This window comes from Phacochoerus africanus, chromosome 3 (genome assembly GCF_016906955.1).
Source record: "Phacochoerus africanus isolate WHEZ1 chromosome 3, ROS_Pafr_v1, whole genome shotgun sequence".
In the NCBI taxonomy this organism is placed as follows: domain Eukaryota; kingdom Metazoa; phylum Chordata; class Mammalia; order Artiodactyla; family Suidae; genus Phacochoerus; species Phacochoerus africanus.
The window spans coordinates 140,113,025-140,128,766 of record NC_062546.1 but is presented as its reverse complement, the minus strand read 5'-3'; the positions used below and the strand labels follow the sequence as shown (position 1 = coordinate 140,128,766).

The following is a 15,742-nucleotide window of genomic DNA, read 5'->3' as shown; positions in this document are numbered from 1 at the left end:
TCTATGGCACCTTTCTCTTCCAGCTGAGTAGCAGGAGCTTGCTTTAGACCCGGGGATGGGATGGCACTGAGAATGGGCTCCTGGGCAGGGCCCAGCACTTCCTAATGTGTCTCTATGCTGAGACGAACATCGAGTGCCCTTCACATTGAGATCGTGCCGTTGCCTTTCAGGATCCTCTTCTTCCTCCCTCATATTCCTGCCTGGACCCCTGTAGGTATTTGAGTGAACCTTGCAGCTGTCACACAGTTTTTCTTCTTGGCTTAACACTTGTGCTCTGATCATGCTGCTTCTTTGTGTGGAATGTCATTTCCTTTGTGGGCTTGTCTTTCCAAATTTCAATCTCATCTTCAAGGCCGGGTCTAAGTCCACTTGGAGATGGAGTCTTTCATGGCTGCTGTGGTCCTCGATCCTCTGCTTCTAACAGAGATAGAAGAGCATAGCATTTGATTCTACATGTTGTTCTGTTTCATGACTTCTCCCTCCTTGATGGTACTATTCTTAAGGTCAGGGAGCGTATCCTCATATTTTATATCTACCACTATGAAAAGTTACTGCTTGTCCCCCTCTCCCCCGCCCAGTTCAAAAGCAGAGAACAGTAGCTTATCGATCTACCTAACAATTATTATACATGGTGAAAAGAAGTAGGTAAGTGTTATAAATGTGAATATAATGTACCGAAAGGCATGACGAAGAAGCCTGAAAACAGAGCACCAGAAAAGTTAAGTGGCTTGCTGGAGTCACACAGTTGGGGGCTAGCTTAGTTTCCCGCCTAACCACTGAGCTATGCTGCCCTGGCCAGTTAGGGCTGTGCTCTTTCCTGGCAGAGCTGCCATTCTCTAAATCCCTGCAAATCCTCCTCAGGGCTTATTAGCATTCACATATCAAAATAAGACAATTCCTAAAGTTACTTAATTAGGCAAAAGTGATGGATGCTTTTCATACCAACCTCACTTTTTCTGTGAAAAAGTCCCTAGGCACCAAGGGTCAGGATGTCAAAGATGCTTCTGTCAGTAATAAGCAGCACAGTGTTCTCTGCTGCTGGCTGAGGTAGCACCACTGAGGGCAAGGATGGTGAATGGTTGAGGACATGACAAGTAGTTTTGGAAGGCTGGGGCTCAAGGTCTGAATTGGGGAGAAGTGATAGATGAGGCAGGAGAGGAAAGAGGAGTCAGATTTGTGTTGTGCTGAGGTATCCTGACTCTCTAGGGGAGCAGGGAGCCTTTAAAGACTTTTAGGGAGCTGTCAGGTCTGCGGCATAGAAGGACCTGGTTGCTGGGGCCTGGGTCTGGGGAAAACAGGATGGTGGCAACTTAGGAGCCTGCCACAGGAATCTTGGCTTAAATCCAGGCAGTGGCAATGGAGGAGAGAAGTGGACAGATTCAAAAGATGTGAGAGCCTTTTAGTTACCGAGATGACAGCATTCTTTCTGGGTGAGATGCAGTGATTCCAGGAGGCTGGCTAATTTTATGTGTAGCCTTTGATTCCATGTTGCCATAGAAAAGTTCATGGTTTCTGACCCCAGTGTGCCTGGCTCCAGTCCCTTTGGCGGTGTCTAGGTCCTTCTCGGCAATCAAGGGCGCTTTTCACTGTTAGAACTCTGCCACCTCCTTCTAACTGTTGCACATAAGCTGTCTCCACAGCACCTACCCGTTTTCCTGTTTACACAAGCACACTACATACTTCAGTCAAAAAGTTCTCTTTCTTAGTGCATAGAAATCTTTTTCTATATATATTAACCATACTTAGGAGCAAATTGTATATTTATTCTGTAGTCACAGGGTGCGTAGATCTTAGCATTGGTGTTTTCTGCTTCTGGAATTTTTGTTCTGAGCTTCAAAGGCATTTAACCATCTGTTTATGACTTTAAAGTGAGTGTTCTAAGTGGAGGCTATGAATACATATGTGACTCATGAAAGATGTATTGAAAGATAGTGTCAGTAATGAATTGGTACTGTATATCTCTCTCCACTGTTTTTGAAACTTTAAAAGGGTCTAAAGATGGTATTTTTAAGGAAATTAAAAAAACCCCTATTTTTACTATGGATTCTTATCTCGATTTTGTCTTTTCAGAAGATGTGTGTGGGTGTGTGTGTGTGTGTGTGTGTGTGTGTGTGTTTGGGGTGTAGAGTTGCTTCAACCACGTATACAAGAACCTGTTTTTCCTGAAAACAGCTTTTACCCATATCCTTAATTATTTACAGATGTCAAAATTTACTTAATATTATCCTGTTATAAAATTATTGTAATAAAAATGGAATGTTGGCTTCACTGCTGAACTTCAACACTATAAGTGGAAATTTATATTTTTGAAAGCCTTATCATACTGTCTTTTCCTCTAGCCAAATACAGTAGATGCTTACAAAGAATTCCGTTCACCTAGCTCTTCTGTAAGAGAATGAATTTTATCTCCTCCTACCTGTAGGAGACTGGTTCAGTGGTTTCAGAGGTTTCTTTTCACAAAGCTTCATTTTTCTGACTGTAACATAAGAGTTCAAATAGCGTTTGGCCCATATGTAGAAATTAAATTATGTAGCATTTTCAGAATATACTTTTGCTCACCAACAGGAGAGCAGCAGTTGGAATAAAGACTCCCTGTGTCGGTTTTTATTCTTTTTACTTGTAATTGTAATCCCATTGGGAGTTGAGTAAAGTGAAATGTAAATAAAATATTTCATCTCAGGGAACTGGATCCAGTGTTACCATGTAACTTAATAATGTAGATCCAAAGCTAATGCCAATATTTGATCTCAGTTTATACTTGACTTTGTTCTTTGGTAATTGTTGTCATCCTGGCAGTCACCAAAGGGGACCAGCAAAGTAGAGTTATGTGAAAGCAGTTTCAAGGGGCTCATACTGCTTAGTCTGCTGCAGCCTTCTTAGACGTTGACTCCCCTTTTCTTATTACTATTTACCACCTACCATTAAGTTGTCCTTTGAGTTGGCTCTTGCTGATACACCTAAGTAGTTGGTACTTTAACTTACTAATTTTAGCTATTAATAAAAAAATAGAAGTGCAAACACATGCACTAATAATCGTGGAGTATTCCCTTTCCACTTTCGCATATACAAACGTCATATACATATGCAAATATGTGGCATGTACATATCTGGTATGCCTGATTAATTCATCTCCTCACAAAAAGAACTTCTAATATATAATGGGTGTCAAAAAGAGTATCATATCATTGTACACACCATTCTGTCTATACCTATGAATATCTATACCTATGAAAATCATCCAGAAAGCAGATGTTGAAAAAAAACCCAGTCTTTGCTGACTGGGCTTTTTCCTTTGTCTTGATTGCTACGTGTGGACAAACCTGGGCATGTTGGCTCTATGTGCCTGGATTTGTGGATTTGCCATTATGCTTTCGGCTGAGGTGTTAAGAGAACACTGTTTAAGCAAGGGCCTGGGAATGTGGGAGATGGATGTTATTCATCCTTTATTTAAAAAAAATAAATCCACTCCCCACATGATGGTACAGAATTAAAGAGGCTAGAAAGTAATCATCATAAAGGAAAAACATAAAAAGAATCTGTATAACATGCTGGCTGTCCTGCCTCCAGGGCTATTCTTATAAAAGGTTTTCTAGAATGAGTCTCAGCTAAGAGCAGAGATACTTTAATTTAGGGCTTTGGAAAGGTACTTATATTTTTATTGTCATCTTTTATGCTGAGTTATGATTTTTGATAACCTTTCTTGTAGAAAATATAATTTGATATGCTGAGCTTTTGGACTGGCAGGCTTCCTGACCACGTCTCTAAAGTTGTAGGGGACGGCAGGTGGCAGGACTGCCCTGGTGTGTCGCTGAGAGAGCTCCACGGTGTTTGGAACAAGTCTTCACCATTGTGAGGCCCTCCCAGGAAAAGAGATGTTCATAAAGTCAGAATGTGTAAGCAGTAAGGTCTTAACATAAAAAATAATAAGGTTGATTTTTTTTTTCCCCTTTTCAGATTTTGGGGTAAGTGCTTTCTTAGCAACAGGGGGTGATGTTACCCGGAACAAAGTGAGAAAAACATTTGTTGGCACCCCATGTTGGATGGCCCCTGAAGTCATGGAACAGGTAAAACAAGTGATGTTTTGCTTGATATAGTAGAGTTGTACATATCATTAGTACACAGATATTTCATTCAAATCAGTCATTTTCCTAGACTACATCATGTACAAAAGATTTAATTCCCAATTGCTGGGCTTTCGCAAAGTAACATCAAAGTTGTGCCCACACAGCTTGTGACATAACATGGTCCTTATGAACGTGTGGCATGCCTGTTGTATAATTCTGTTTTTTTTTTTTTTTCCTGGCTCCTTTCTCAGGTGAGAGGCTATGACTTCAAGGCGGACATGTGGAGTTTTGGAATAACTGCCATTGAATTAGCAACAGGAGCAGCGCCTTATCACAAATATCCTCCTATGAAAGTAATTACTGTGGAAAATAATATGCTGCGGTTTTTGTTTGTTTGTTTGTTTTTGTCTTTTGTCGGGCCATATCCACCGCATAGAGGTTTCCAGGCTATGGGTCTAATCAGAGCTGTTGCTGCCAGCCTACGCCAGAGCCACAGCAACACCAGATCTGAGCCAAGTCTGCAACCTACCTCACACCTCACGGCAATGCCAGATCCTTAACCCACTGAGTGAGGCCAGGGATCCAACTCATAACCTTATGGTTCCTAGTGGGATGCGTTTCTGCTGTGCTACGACGGGAACTCCAAAATGCTGGGTTTGAAATATGATTTACCAGAATCCATTCCGTAGTTCTCTTTAAGCAGAGTCATTTTTCTCAGACCTGAGGAGAATTAATGGAGGGGTGCAGCCAAGTTCAATGTCGTCTGGTGTTCTTGGTGGACAGAATGGGGCAAAAGTAGTACAGTTCCCAGCTTTGAAGCTTGCTTTACATTCTTAGCACAGAAGAATGTGATCGATTGGTCCATGGAGGTTGATAGCTGTGGCAAATGCTGGTCATGGCTCTCCTCAGAGCAGAATACCCCTCAGCCTCCCCAGGAATATCTATAAATAGATTATAGCGAATAGCATCTTTGCAGATGGATAATTCAGATTTTTAGAACTTTTTTCTAATAGTCTGTAATATTTCATCCACGTTCTTATAGTGTCATGTTGGTGACTCATCTGAAATAAGGGAGCCGAGTGTCTTTCGGAAGTAACATACGTTTGGATGTCATTTTTAGATTTTTGCTATTCTTTTAACTGGCCTACATCGTTGTTTCCGTTAGTTTTAGGATGGTGGTATCAGGGCTCATTTACCCAACTGGATTTTGATTTCAGGCTTTGAGTGGAATTGTTGAGTGAAATTATGAAGGTATTTTACAGAGAATATAGTCCATGTTTGTTTCAGCTTTTTCCTGGTATTTTATTTGGAAAAGTTCAGGAGGATTTAAAAAAAAACCAAACCTGAAGATTAAAAAATGTTAATTTTACTGAGTAAAAGTTAATACATTCTTATTGTAGAAAGTTTGGAAATACAAATATGAATAAAGAAGAAAACCAGGAGTTCCTGTTGTGGCTCAGTGGAAACAAACCCGACTAGTATCCATGAGGATGTGGGTTTGATCCCTGGCCTCACTTAGTGGGTTGGGAATCCAGTGTTGCAGTTAACTGTGGAGTAGGTCGCAGATGAGGCTTGGATTCCACGTTGCTGTGGCTGTGGCGTAGGGAGGTGGCAGCAGTTTCAATTTGACCCCTAGCCTGGCAACTTTGATATGCTGTGCATGCGGCCCAAAAAAAAAAAAAAAAAAGAAGAAAACCATAATCTGTAATATCATCATTCAGACAATATTTATTAAAAGCTTTAGTATAGTTCATGACATTGTTTTTCTCTGTATGTGTATATACATATCTTTAACATAGTTAAGATTTTTGGGGGGAGTGTGTGGTTCTGTGTACACACCTGACTTTGTCAATTTAAAATTGAAGTGTAAACAATCAAAATGACCTTTCAGAGAAAAAGCCCTGAAGCACTACTAAGGACTTTTCTTCCTTCTGTTTTTCCTCTATTATTTTTCCTGCTTTTTTTTTTTTTCCTTCCCCTGCTATTTAGTGTTTTCCCCTTGAATCCAGTCACATTGCTAATCCCAGCCTAAGGTCCTGCAGGACTTTTCTTCAGATCCCACAGATTCCCACTTTCTTCTGTTTGCTATTATCCTCCACAAACAATAAAGGGTCACTTTAATCCTTCATCTATTCACACATCTGAAAGTGTTTGAAAAGGGTCTTGGCATGTATAGCATTTGCATAAATTAAGGCTGATTTATGCATTAATGAGGTTTTTTTTCATTTTATAGGTCAATAGTTTGCTACAAATTCTATTCTTTTTTTTTCTTTTTTTCTTTTTTTTTTTGGTCTTTTGTAGCGCCGCAGCCATGGCATATGGAGGTTCCCAGGCTCAGGGCTACTCTTTTTTTTAAAGCAAGTAATGTTGATGTTGGTATAAAAGGTGGAATTTTTTTTTTACCTTTTCCATGTGAAAGCTCTATTTTGATTTTGTTTTATTCCTTTCCCAAAGCAGCATGGCCTTTTGCCCTGGTTATGGTTCTTAGTCACTTTGCTGTATCCTGGCTCTCTTTCAGTGTCTTACTGTCTGAACTTTGCCAAGTCTTTAAGCAATTTTCTGTATGTTCTCGCAAAAAAAAAAAAAAAAAAAAAGACAAATCATGTGTTACCTCCTGGGATGTTGTTGATGTATTTTTAGGGCTGGTAATGTGTTACAGAATCCTTGAGTACAGGCGGTTCCTTACTCATGAATGACCTGTACCCATGAACGTTCCCTGCTGCTCTGGGCCTCTCCTTCCCTCCCCTCCACCACGGCCCCCTTTCCCAGCTTGGGCCCCAGCCTGCACTGACCCAGTAGAGGAGCAACGTGCTCCCCCAATCTCTGTGAGAGCCAGTTCCCAGGACGCTCTGTCCTGGTCCCTTTGGGAGATCCCTCTTAACACACAGAGCAGATTTTGTAAGCTTTGTCACTGGAGTAACAAAAAGGTGAAAGGGCACTCAAAGGGATTTGCAAAGGGAAATAAATACTTTTAAACACACGCTTTCTAGAAAATGAAAATCATGGGAAAGCACGTTTGTACCTAACGGGGCCGGGGGGGGGGTGGTTCTTGGAGGCTTTGGTGAAAAATGAATGAATTCAGTTGTAGCTTTCGCTGTCCTGAGATTCTGTCTTCCTGTTTGTTTCTGCTGCAGGTGTTAATGTTGACTTTGCAAAATGACCCACCCACTTTAGAAACAGGAGTAGAGGATAAGGAAATGATGAAAAAATATGGCAAGTCCTTTAGAAAATTGCTTTCACTGTGTCTTCAGAAAGATCCCTCCAAAAGGTAGGTCAAGCTGAATGGATAAGTGAGTGACCTGGGGGGGTCATGACAAAGCTTGGTTTGTGGATGAGAAAAGGCTTTGTGGGGATGGTTGAAGGGTACTTCTAATTTGAGGAAAATCTACTGTGGTCCCCAGATTTCCAGCCTGTTAGAGGAAGACAGCTTATGTCTAAAAGGAAGAAGAGCAAGTGAGGACGAGGGAGGAGAGGACCATTTTTAGTGCTAATAAGATACGCTGTGCTTGTTAGGTGTGGGCTCTGTCATCAGAGGAAATGAAGTAAAACAGAAATCACGAGAAATTGGCAGTGGTGCATTCAGAAGCTGAGCTAATATTCTGCACTGTGTAGGTTGAGCTGACCTCTCAGGATTTGAATATCCTGCCAGCGCCAGTCTAAACCTGGCCGAGCTATTGAATTTTGCATGAGCTTCCTTCTAGTTGCAGAACAAGTTGTTTGTGCTGTTTAAAAGATTATCAGTAAAGAAGATTAACATTTTTACATTCGAAAGATTAATCATATAAACAGAAGCAAATGGTTTTCAATTAACTTTAGTATTTCCTCTTTCTTTTTGGGTTATTGCCCTGCACTGTGCTCTGTCTATTTTCTGAGTTTTGTTTCTTCCCCTTTCGTTTCTGTGACTTTGAAACATCCTGGGTAGTGATAGTAGAGCCCGGTAGGGCCCAGTGTCCTTTGTCATTTCAAGGAGAAGGCTAAAGACATGAACTGCACACAAACCTTGGCTGGGTAGCCCTCTGTGCCGCTTGGCCGTGCACGGCATTGTCCTGACAAACAGTGGACTTGGTTTACACACCCAGAGAGGCGGCCGAGAAGTTATTGCTACGCTCATCCACCCAGGGCTCCAATTTGACACTTCTGGTCTAAGACATAAAAACTGGCTTCTCTTCTCAAACTTTCTTTTTCAAGGAAGGACCCTCCTTTGGGAAGGATTCCTTTATTCTTAAGTTCTTTAGGAAACTTAAGCCTTTCACCTTTGCACAGAGATCTACTCTTTGAGGAGGCTACCCTTCTCTAAAATAAACACGGTTTGTGTTATTTTACCCATTCTTTGTAGCAGGTTTCTTCATTCCTTCACATTTTACTGAATTTGCCTTTGCGTCTTTTCTTTATCAGTCACCTTTCTCATGGAGCCAGGTCTAAAGACTCTTTGTTGTTAAGCATTTTGAAAATTTTTATTGTAGGGAGTTCCTGTCGTGGCGCAGCAGAAATGTATCCGACCAGGAACTATGAGGTTGCGGGTTCAATCCTTGGCCTCACTCAGTGGGTTAAGGATCAGGCGTTGCCATGAGCTGTGGTGTGGGTCACAGACGCGGCTTGGATCTGGCGTTGCTGTGGCTGTGGCTTAGGCTGGCAGCTGTAGCTCTGATTAGATCCCTGGCCTGGGAACCTCCATATGCCATGGGTGCAGCCCTAAAAAAAAAAAAAAAAAATTTTTTTTTTTTTTTTAATTTGTGAAAGGGCTACAACACTCGCTTGCAGCCCTAACTTGTCTACCCGCTTAGGACTGGGTTATGATAGATTGTCCTTGTGGTTTTCGAACTGTTTGAGATGCTGCCTGGTGGTGGTGATGTGTAACCACAATTTCAGCTCTTTCAGAAAAGGATTCTCTAGGGTAAGATTGTTAGTTTACTTACTGATGTAACAATATATTTGTTAGGAGACTTGTGATTTGGTCAAAATAAATTAGATGAGACTGTCATACATTATACTTAATAAGCCACCCTTATTTCTCAATAATCTTGAAAATCTTTCCAGGTTTTATTTATTATATGAGCTCAAATATCAGGTTCCTACCACCCCACCAAATAACAGCAATAATCACAAAACTTTTAGTAAAGAGGCATGCACCGTGTATTTGAATGCACACAAAGTTGTTTCCTCAGAGTGCTCTCTTAGTAACATTATTGATCTACAAAGTATTCGTAGCTTAAGGACTTCTTTCAGATGTTTTTCTCTATAACATAATCTGTTTTGACTATTGTGCAATTGTCCTCTATAACAAACAGTGTTCATGGTGCACAAACTTCCCATCTGACTCTTTCTTTTAATGAAAAGACACAATGTGGGAAGCTTGGGGGGAAAAATTCAGGAAATGTGAGAATGGAAAAAAGCAATATTGTTGAATTGTTCATTATAGGATGCAATTTATGTATTCATTACTGAATTAATAAGTAAATGTTTAATTGCTGCACAATTCTGAAGGGAACCGTGACTATTTCCTGTCTTCTCTGCTTATGTTTGTGTTGTCCAAGGAGTCTTCCTCTTCTCCTGTCCCCTTCCGCCTCTCTTTCAATACTTCCTTCAAAGGCCTCATCATCATTTTTTTTTTTTTGTCTTATTGCTATTTCTTTGGGCCGCTCTCGCGGCATATAGAGGTTCCCAGGCTAGGGGTCGAATCGGAGCTGTAACCGCCGGCCTACGCCAGAGCCACAGCAATGCAGGATCCGAGCCATGTCTGCAACTCACACCACAGCTCATGGCAACGCCGGATCGTTAACCCACTGAGTAAGGGCAGGGACCGAACCCGCAACCTCATGGTTCCTAGTCGGATTCGTTAACCACTGAGCCACGACGGGAACTCCCTGAGTACCTTTTTTAGCAGTGGTTGAAAAGGTATCACAAGGGAACAGTGACCAGGACACAGTCATTCCTGTGAGGGAGCCCTCAGGCTAGCTGAGAAGGAGCTGTGCTTTTTGTAAAACCTTGAGAACTTGTGAAACTTTCCTACCGCAAGAGAGCTGGGTATGGGAGCTGTTGGCCTCATCCGAGTCTGTGCTCTGCACTTGCACAAAGAGTTCCTTATATTTGGGTAGCGGAACATCTTGCTCTTCTTAAAAATGAGCCTTAATCATATAGGTTATATACTTCCTATGGATGGCAACCTTAAAAAGGAACCAGCTTTTTTTTTTTTTTTTTTTTTTTTAAGGAAAAAAGGGGTGGGTGTTGCGGAGATAAATCATTTGGAAACAAACAAAATTTGAACATTTCTTTTAGGGGAGGGATGGGGTGAGTGAAAAATGCAGCTGTGCCGGACAGGGGTCAATGTGTTGTTAGAAATTAAAACACCTATTTTTAGAACTAGTTAAACTGTATCATATTCATCCTAAATCCTTCAAAAATTATTTTCAGTCTCAGTGGACTTTGGTTTATCCATATGTATTTGAAATCCTGTAAGGGATTTTCTTCTGTGAATGTTGGTGCTTGCAGACTCCCACATTGTTTTTAAAGATTTAAAATTGAATCATTATTCAAAGCCTGGGCTGTCATTTTGCTGGTATAGCATTTCTCATAAAATGGTATTTGTATTTACATGATATTGCATTGCTTGATCATTGTTAGTGGCCATGTAAGACATAACCGTGCTTATAGAACTGTTTCTTTTGTGGGACTCGGCTAAGAGGCAGGCAGCATTGTTGGTTGCATGTTAAGCCTATACTAGTAATCTCTATAGCATAAGACTAAAACAGGAAGTTCTCTTGTGGTGCAGTGGGTTAAGGAGCTGGGATTGTCACAGCTGTGGTGCAGGTTGCACCTGTAGCGCAGGTTTGATCCCTGGCCTGGGAACTTCCACATGCCACAGACTAAAACAAACAAAACACTCAACCTCCTTAAAATCAGAGAGCATGCACCTTGGCTTTTCTCATACCTTCTATTACTTTCTTCCCTTCTTCATTGTCTTCATTCTTTCCATTTCCATCTTAACATAATTTTTATGAGAATAGTTTGGCACATGTAGGATTTGACTCTAAAATGGACCTGCTTATTTAGTTCTTCTCTGTATAGGGTAGAAATTACCCATTATTTAACATAAATATTAAGCCTCTTAAAAAAGCCTCTTAAACTACTTCTCTTATGTCGGATGTGTTTCTGTATTTTTTGATGAAGCCTAAGAGTGGAGTCCAGAGAAAAGGGTTTTCTCTACAGTGCGCTCTTCCCCTTTACAGCCTTGGTTACCATAGAAATGACCTTGCTGGGGAAAGGAAGGTATTTTCCCAGGCCTGTACCTCCAAGTATGTCTGGCATTTCCCAGCCTTCTCCCTACCTCAGTCCTACACTTGACCTTGGTGTGTAGAGGGGAGGTGAGGGTGCAGAGCAAAGAGAGAGACGTTTGTGGCTCTCCTCTTCAGTGCCTCCACTGTGCATTTTTTTTTTTAATTAGCATGAGTCTTATGTTCATTACATCATTCTTCTATATTCCCTATTGTATTGAACAGATGTTGAGAATTTGCTGCTAACTCTAGCTCGAGGAGTTGTGGTTCAGTGCCCAAATGTCTGGTAGCATCACTTTTACTCCATAGTTGATTATGGCATAGAATTGAACTGTAGCAGTTTTGTGGTCTGTGTTAGGCATTGGGGAATATAAAAAATGAATACTGTGTGGTCCCTGTCTTGGAAGGGCTGATAACCTAGTGGGGGTAGAGGCGGGGAGATAGAGAAACAGATTATCACAAAGTGGAATGTGGGTGCATTGATAAGTGAGCACCAAGGTGGGAGCAATGAATTCTCCCGTGTAGGAGCTGGGAGAAGTATCTCTGAAGACAGGTGACGTTTAAATTGGATCTTGACTGCCAAGCAAGGGCATGCCATTTGGTTGCAAAAAATCCTGAAGCAAGAAAAGCAGTATGTGCTTTGCCCTAAAAGAGCAAGAGATGAGTGAGACCATTACTGTGGTTGGAGAGTGGAGTCCATGTGGAGGTGATAGGAAACGAGGCTGGAGGACTTGGGCTCTCAGGCCACTGAAATCCATTAGGATAAGAAATTGTGGTGTGTTTTTTTTTTCTTTTTTTTGTTTCTTTAAATTGAAGTATAGTTGATTTACAGTGTCATGTCAGTTTTAAGTATACAGCAAAATGATTCAGGTATACACTCTTTTTCAGGTTCTTTTCCCTTGTAGGTTATTACAAAATATTGAGTGTGGTCTCTACTATATACTAGGTCCTTGTTGGTTATCTATTTTATGTATGGTGGTGTTTATGTATTAATTCCACCTCCTAATTAACCCCTCCCCCCACTATGCTATCCCTTTTGGTGACCATAAGTTTGTTTTCTGTGTCTGTGAGTCTGTTTCTGTCTTGTGAATAGGTTCATTTGGAAGCAACCTAAATGGCCATTGACAGATGGATGGATAAAGAAGAAACAGAGTGCATACACACACACATATACATACAGTGGAATATTACTGTCATAAAAAGAATGAAATATTTACAGCAACATGGATAGATCTAAAGATTATAAGTAAGTCAGACAGAGAAAGACAGATATCATGTGGTATCACTTATATGTGGAACCAAAAAAAAAAAAAGTTTTGTTTAGGAGCCAACTAGGAAGCAGTGTGGATGATGGGTTGGAATGAGGAAGAGAGAAGTGATAGGCAGACTAACCAGGAGGCTGTGTTAACTGTATTGGCCAGAGAGGGTGAGGTTTTCAACCAGAGCAGTGGCCCCGAGTTCCTTAATCATCTTAATTTTCTTAAGTTGCCTTTCTTTTCACTTTGTAAAATTAAATGTAAGTTATTTTGTGTGTCTCTTGGGCTTTATAATTTTGTGTCCTCTTCCGAGGTACCAGACATGCTCATCCCTCAGACAGTGGTTCTCTGTGTTCTGTCCTTTCCTTCCCCCAACCACAGTTGCTGTGTTTGAATGTTCTGATCTTCCTCTTACAGTCTGACAGCACAGTCTCTTATCTGCCAGGTTGTTAGTTGCTCGAGGAAGTATTTATGTCCACCATGTTCATTGGAGGGTGCCCAGCAGTTAGCATAATACCTGACAAACAGCAGATGCTCAACACATATTTACTGAGAGATTGGAAGAATGAATTTGGAGTAGCTGGACCCAAAAACTTTGCCGATGATTGATAAGAATAGTGTTCGTTAAAAAAACAACCAAACAACCACAGTTAAATCATGTACAATAGCAGTGGTTTTTGTTTGTTTGTTTGTTTTTGTTTTAACTTCTAGTGTCTGGTAAACAACTTACAAAAACAAGGTCCATAGTGCATGTTTGTGAATTTCAGCCAGCTTACCAAGAAATGACAAAATATAAAACGTGGCCTCCCTGTTGTTTAGACCTTTGTTTACTCAAAGCAGTTAGTAATTAGGGGCTGTTGATGGCCCTGGATGTGGTGATTTGGGGTTCTTTGTTGGGTACCTGCAACCAGTGTTCCATTTGAAATTGAGAAAAAGAGCAATAACAATTTAAAGAGAAAATTTCTTTGCACAGAAAATCAGTTTATGGCCCCTGTAGACTTAAACAGTTTGTACACTATTGCACTTAATGACGTTTTCTCACTTTTTTATGTGCTTGGGTTTGGTCCCTGGAAACATTTTCATGGAGCTTCTTCAAAGCAAAGGTTTCTAGTCTCTTCAAGTAAGAGGACTCCTTTTAAACGTGCATCCCCTCAACACAATCCTCTCAGTCCCTGTGGCGGTCATTGCCTGAGAGGAGACCTAATGTGAGTCAGTCACGTGCCCTTCCCCCTCCCGATTTTTTAATATGAAAAATTTAAAACATACAGAAGAGGTGGAAAAAAAAAAAGTACAATGTTTACTTCTACACCAACACCTAGATTCAACAGTTATTAACCTTTTCCATATCTGCTATACCTATTTATCTACGTTGTATTTGCGGAACAGTTTGAAAATAAGTTAGAGGCTTAATACATCAGCTTGCATTCCGTCCAAGTAAAGGCATGTTCCTGCGTAACCACAGTAGTTTTCCACACCTTAGTAAATCAACAGTAATTTCCTAAAGTTGTCTAATACCTAGCACACTCAAATGTCTCTATTTCTAAATGTCTCCTGTAGCTTCTCCCCCATCTCCTTCAAACTCAGGATTCAGGGAAGGGTCACATGTTGCATTTGGTTTTATGTTTCTTTAAGTCTGTCTTAATCTAGGACAGCCCCCTCATAGCTCCCCTCTTATATGATGCCAACATTTTGAAGAGATCAGGCCAGTTGTCTAGCTGACTGCCTTATCCTCTAGGTTCATGTGATACTTCCTGTGTGGCTGCCCTAGTTCTAGAAGGAATTATCGGTGAAGGAAGCTCTTTTTTCTTTTCTTTTTTTTCTTTTTAGGGCCGCATTCGCAACTTGCGGAAGTTCCCAGGCTAGGTGTTGAATTGGAGCTATAGCTGCCAGCCTACACCACAGCCACAGCAACGCCAGATCTGAGCTATCTGCGACCTACACCAGAGCTCACGACAATGCCGGATCCTTAACCCACTGAGTGAGGCCAGGGGTTGAATCCGCATCCTCTTGGATACTTGTCAGATTTGTTACTGCTGAGCCACAGTGGGAACTCCAGGGAAGCTAGTCTTTATGGAAGAGTGCTAGTTAATAAACAGAGGAGGAATGTTAGAAGGAGGAAAATCAGTATTCTGCTACCTCCAATGTAATAACTTTTTGGGCAAAGATGCTAAAACCATTAGGTGAAACTTTCTCCAGAAGAGGATATTCAAATAATACTTGTCAATTGCAGTGGGGAAACCCTCTCTACAGTGGAGAGATCTCAGGCCTGGGGACCAAGTGGTTAACCTTAACATCCCTTCCAGCAAAATAACCCTTCATCCTGCGCCCCTCATGTGCTGCAGTAAGACATACGGCATCTATGCAGTATTCTTCCCCCAAATACTTGAGTCACCCAACCCAAGCCTTCAGACCCAGCTTTCAGTGTACGGGAACCTCAGGATAGAGAAACAAGTTCAATGACACCCTGAGGGGACAATCAGACCAATCCAATAATGCTTTTGCATGAATTTTGCATTTTATTAGTCACCATCCTATTTACCTTTCCCTGAAAAACAGTAGTCCATGTACACTTGAGACAGGGTGACTCAGTGGGCAGACAGAACTTGTACCCATAATGCTTGGTCCCCTTGCAGTAACTGCCACTCTTGGGGAATCGTAGAACAAATTAGAGACCCCTGCAGACTGTAATTTCTTTGATAGGGTCATATCGCAGCCTGCACTGCTTCTTAATAAATGTAGGGATTTAGCTCACAGATGCGTCAGTCTGCCACCTTTTAGAAACACTGAATTCGCTTAGTGAAGTGTAAGGATGAAGGATGGAAAATTGATCATGCCCCAAATATTTAACTTACAGGAGTTTATGTATTTTGCAGTAGAGGTGTTTGGAAAGAACTGGAAAATTGGCACTATTTTATTTGGTGCCAGCTTGTGATTAATTTAGTTTCTGGTTTTGCTATTCCTGATCCAGAGGGACTCTAGGATTAAGTTGTTTCATCAAGGCAGAGTCTTTATTGAGTGGTCATTGTTTCAACTCTAATCTATTATTGATCTTTCAGGCCCACAGCAGCAGAACTTTTAAAATGCAAATTCTTCCAGAAAGCCAAGGTAACATGCTTAAAAACCCAAGTAAATCTGCTATTTTTGAAATCAC

The 15,742-nt window shown here is 41.0% G+C and overlaps 1 protein-coding gene across 1 annotated transcript in view; it reads left to right on the top strand.

Annotated features, from left to right (window-relative positions):
• Positions 1-15,742, top strand: part of STK39 (serine/threonine kinase 39) — a 306,680-nt gene that overhangs the window by 110,939 nt on the left and 179,999 nt on the right. Inside the window, exons 6-9 of the mRNA XM_047772806.1 lie at positions 3,955-4,064; positions 4,316-4,417; positions 7,199-7,332; positions 15,648-15,696. Of these exons, the coding sequence (XP_047628762.1) occupies positions 3,955-4,064; positions 4,316-4,417; positions 7,199-7,332; positions 15,648-15,696 (395 nt within the window). The remainder of the gene's footprint in view (positions 1-3,954; positions 4,065-4,315; positions 4,418-7,198; positions 7,333-15,647; positions 15,697-15,742) is intronic.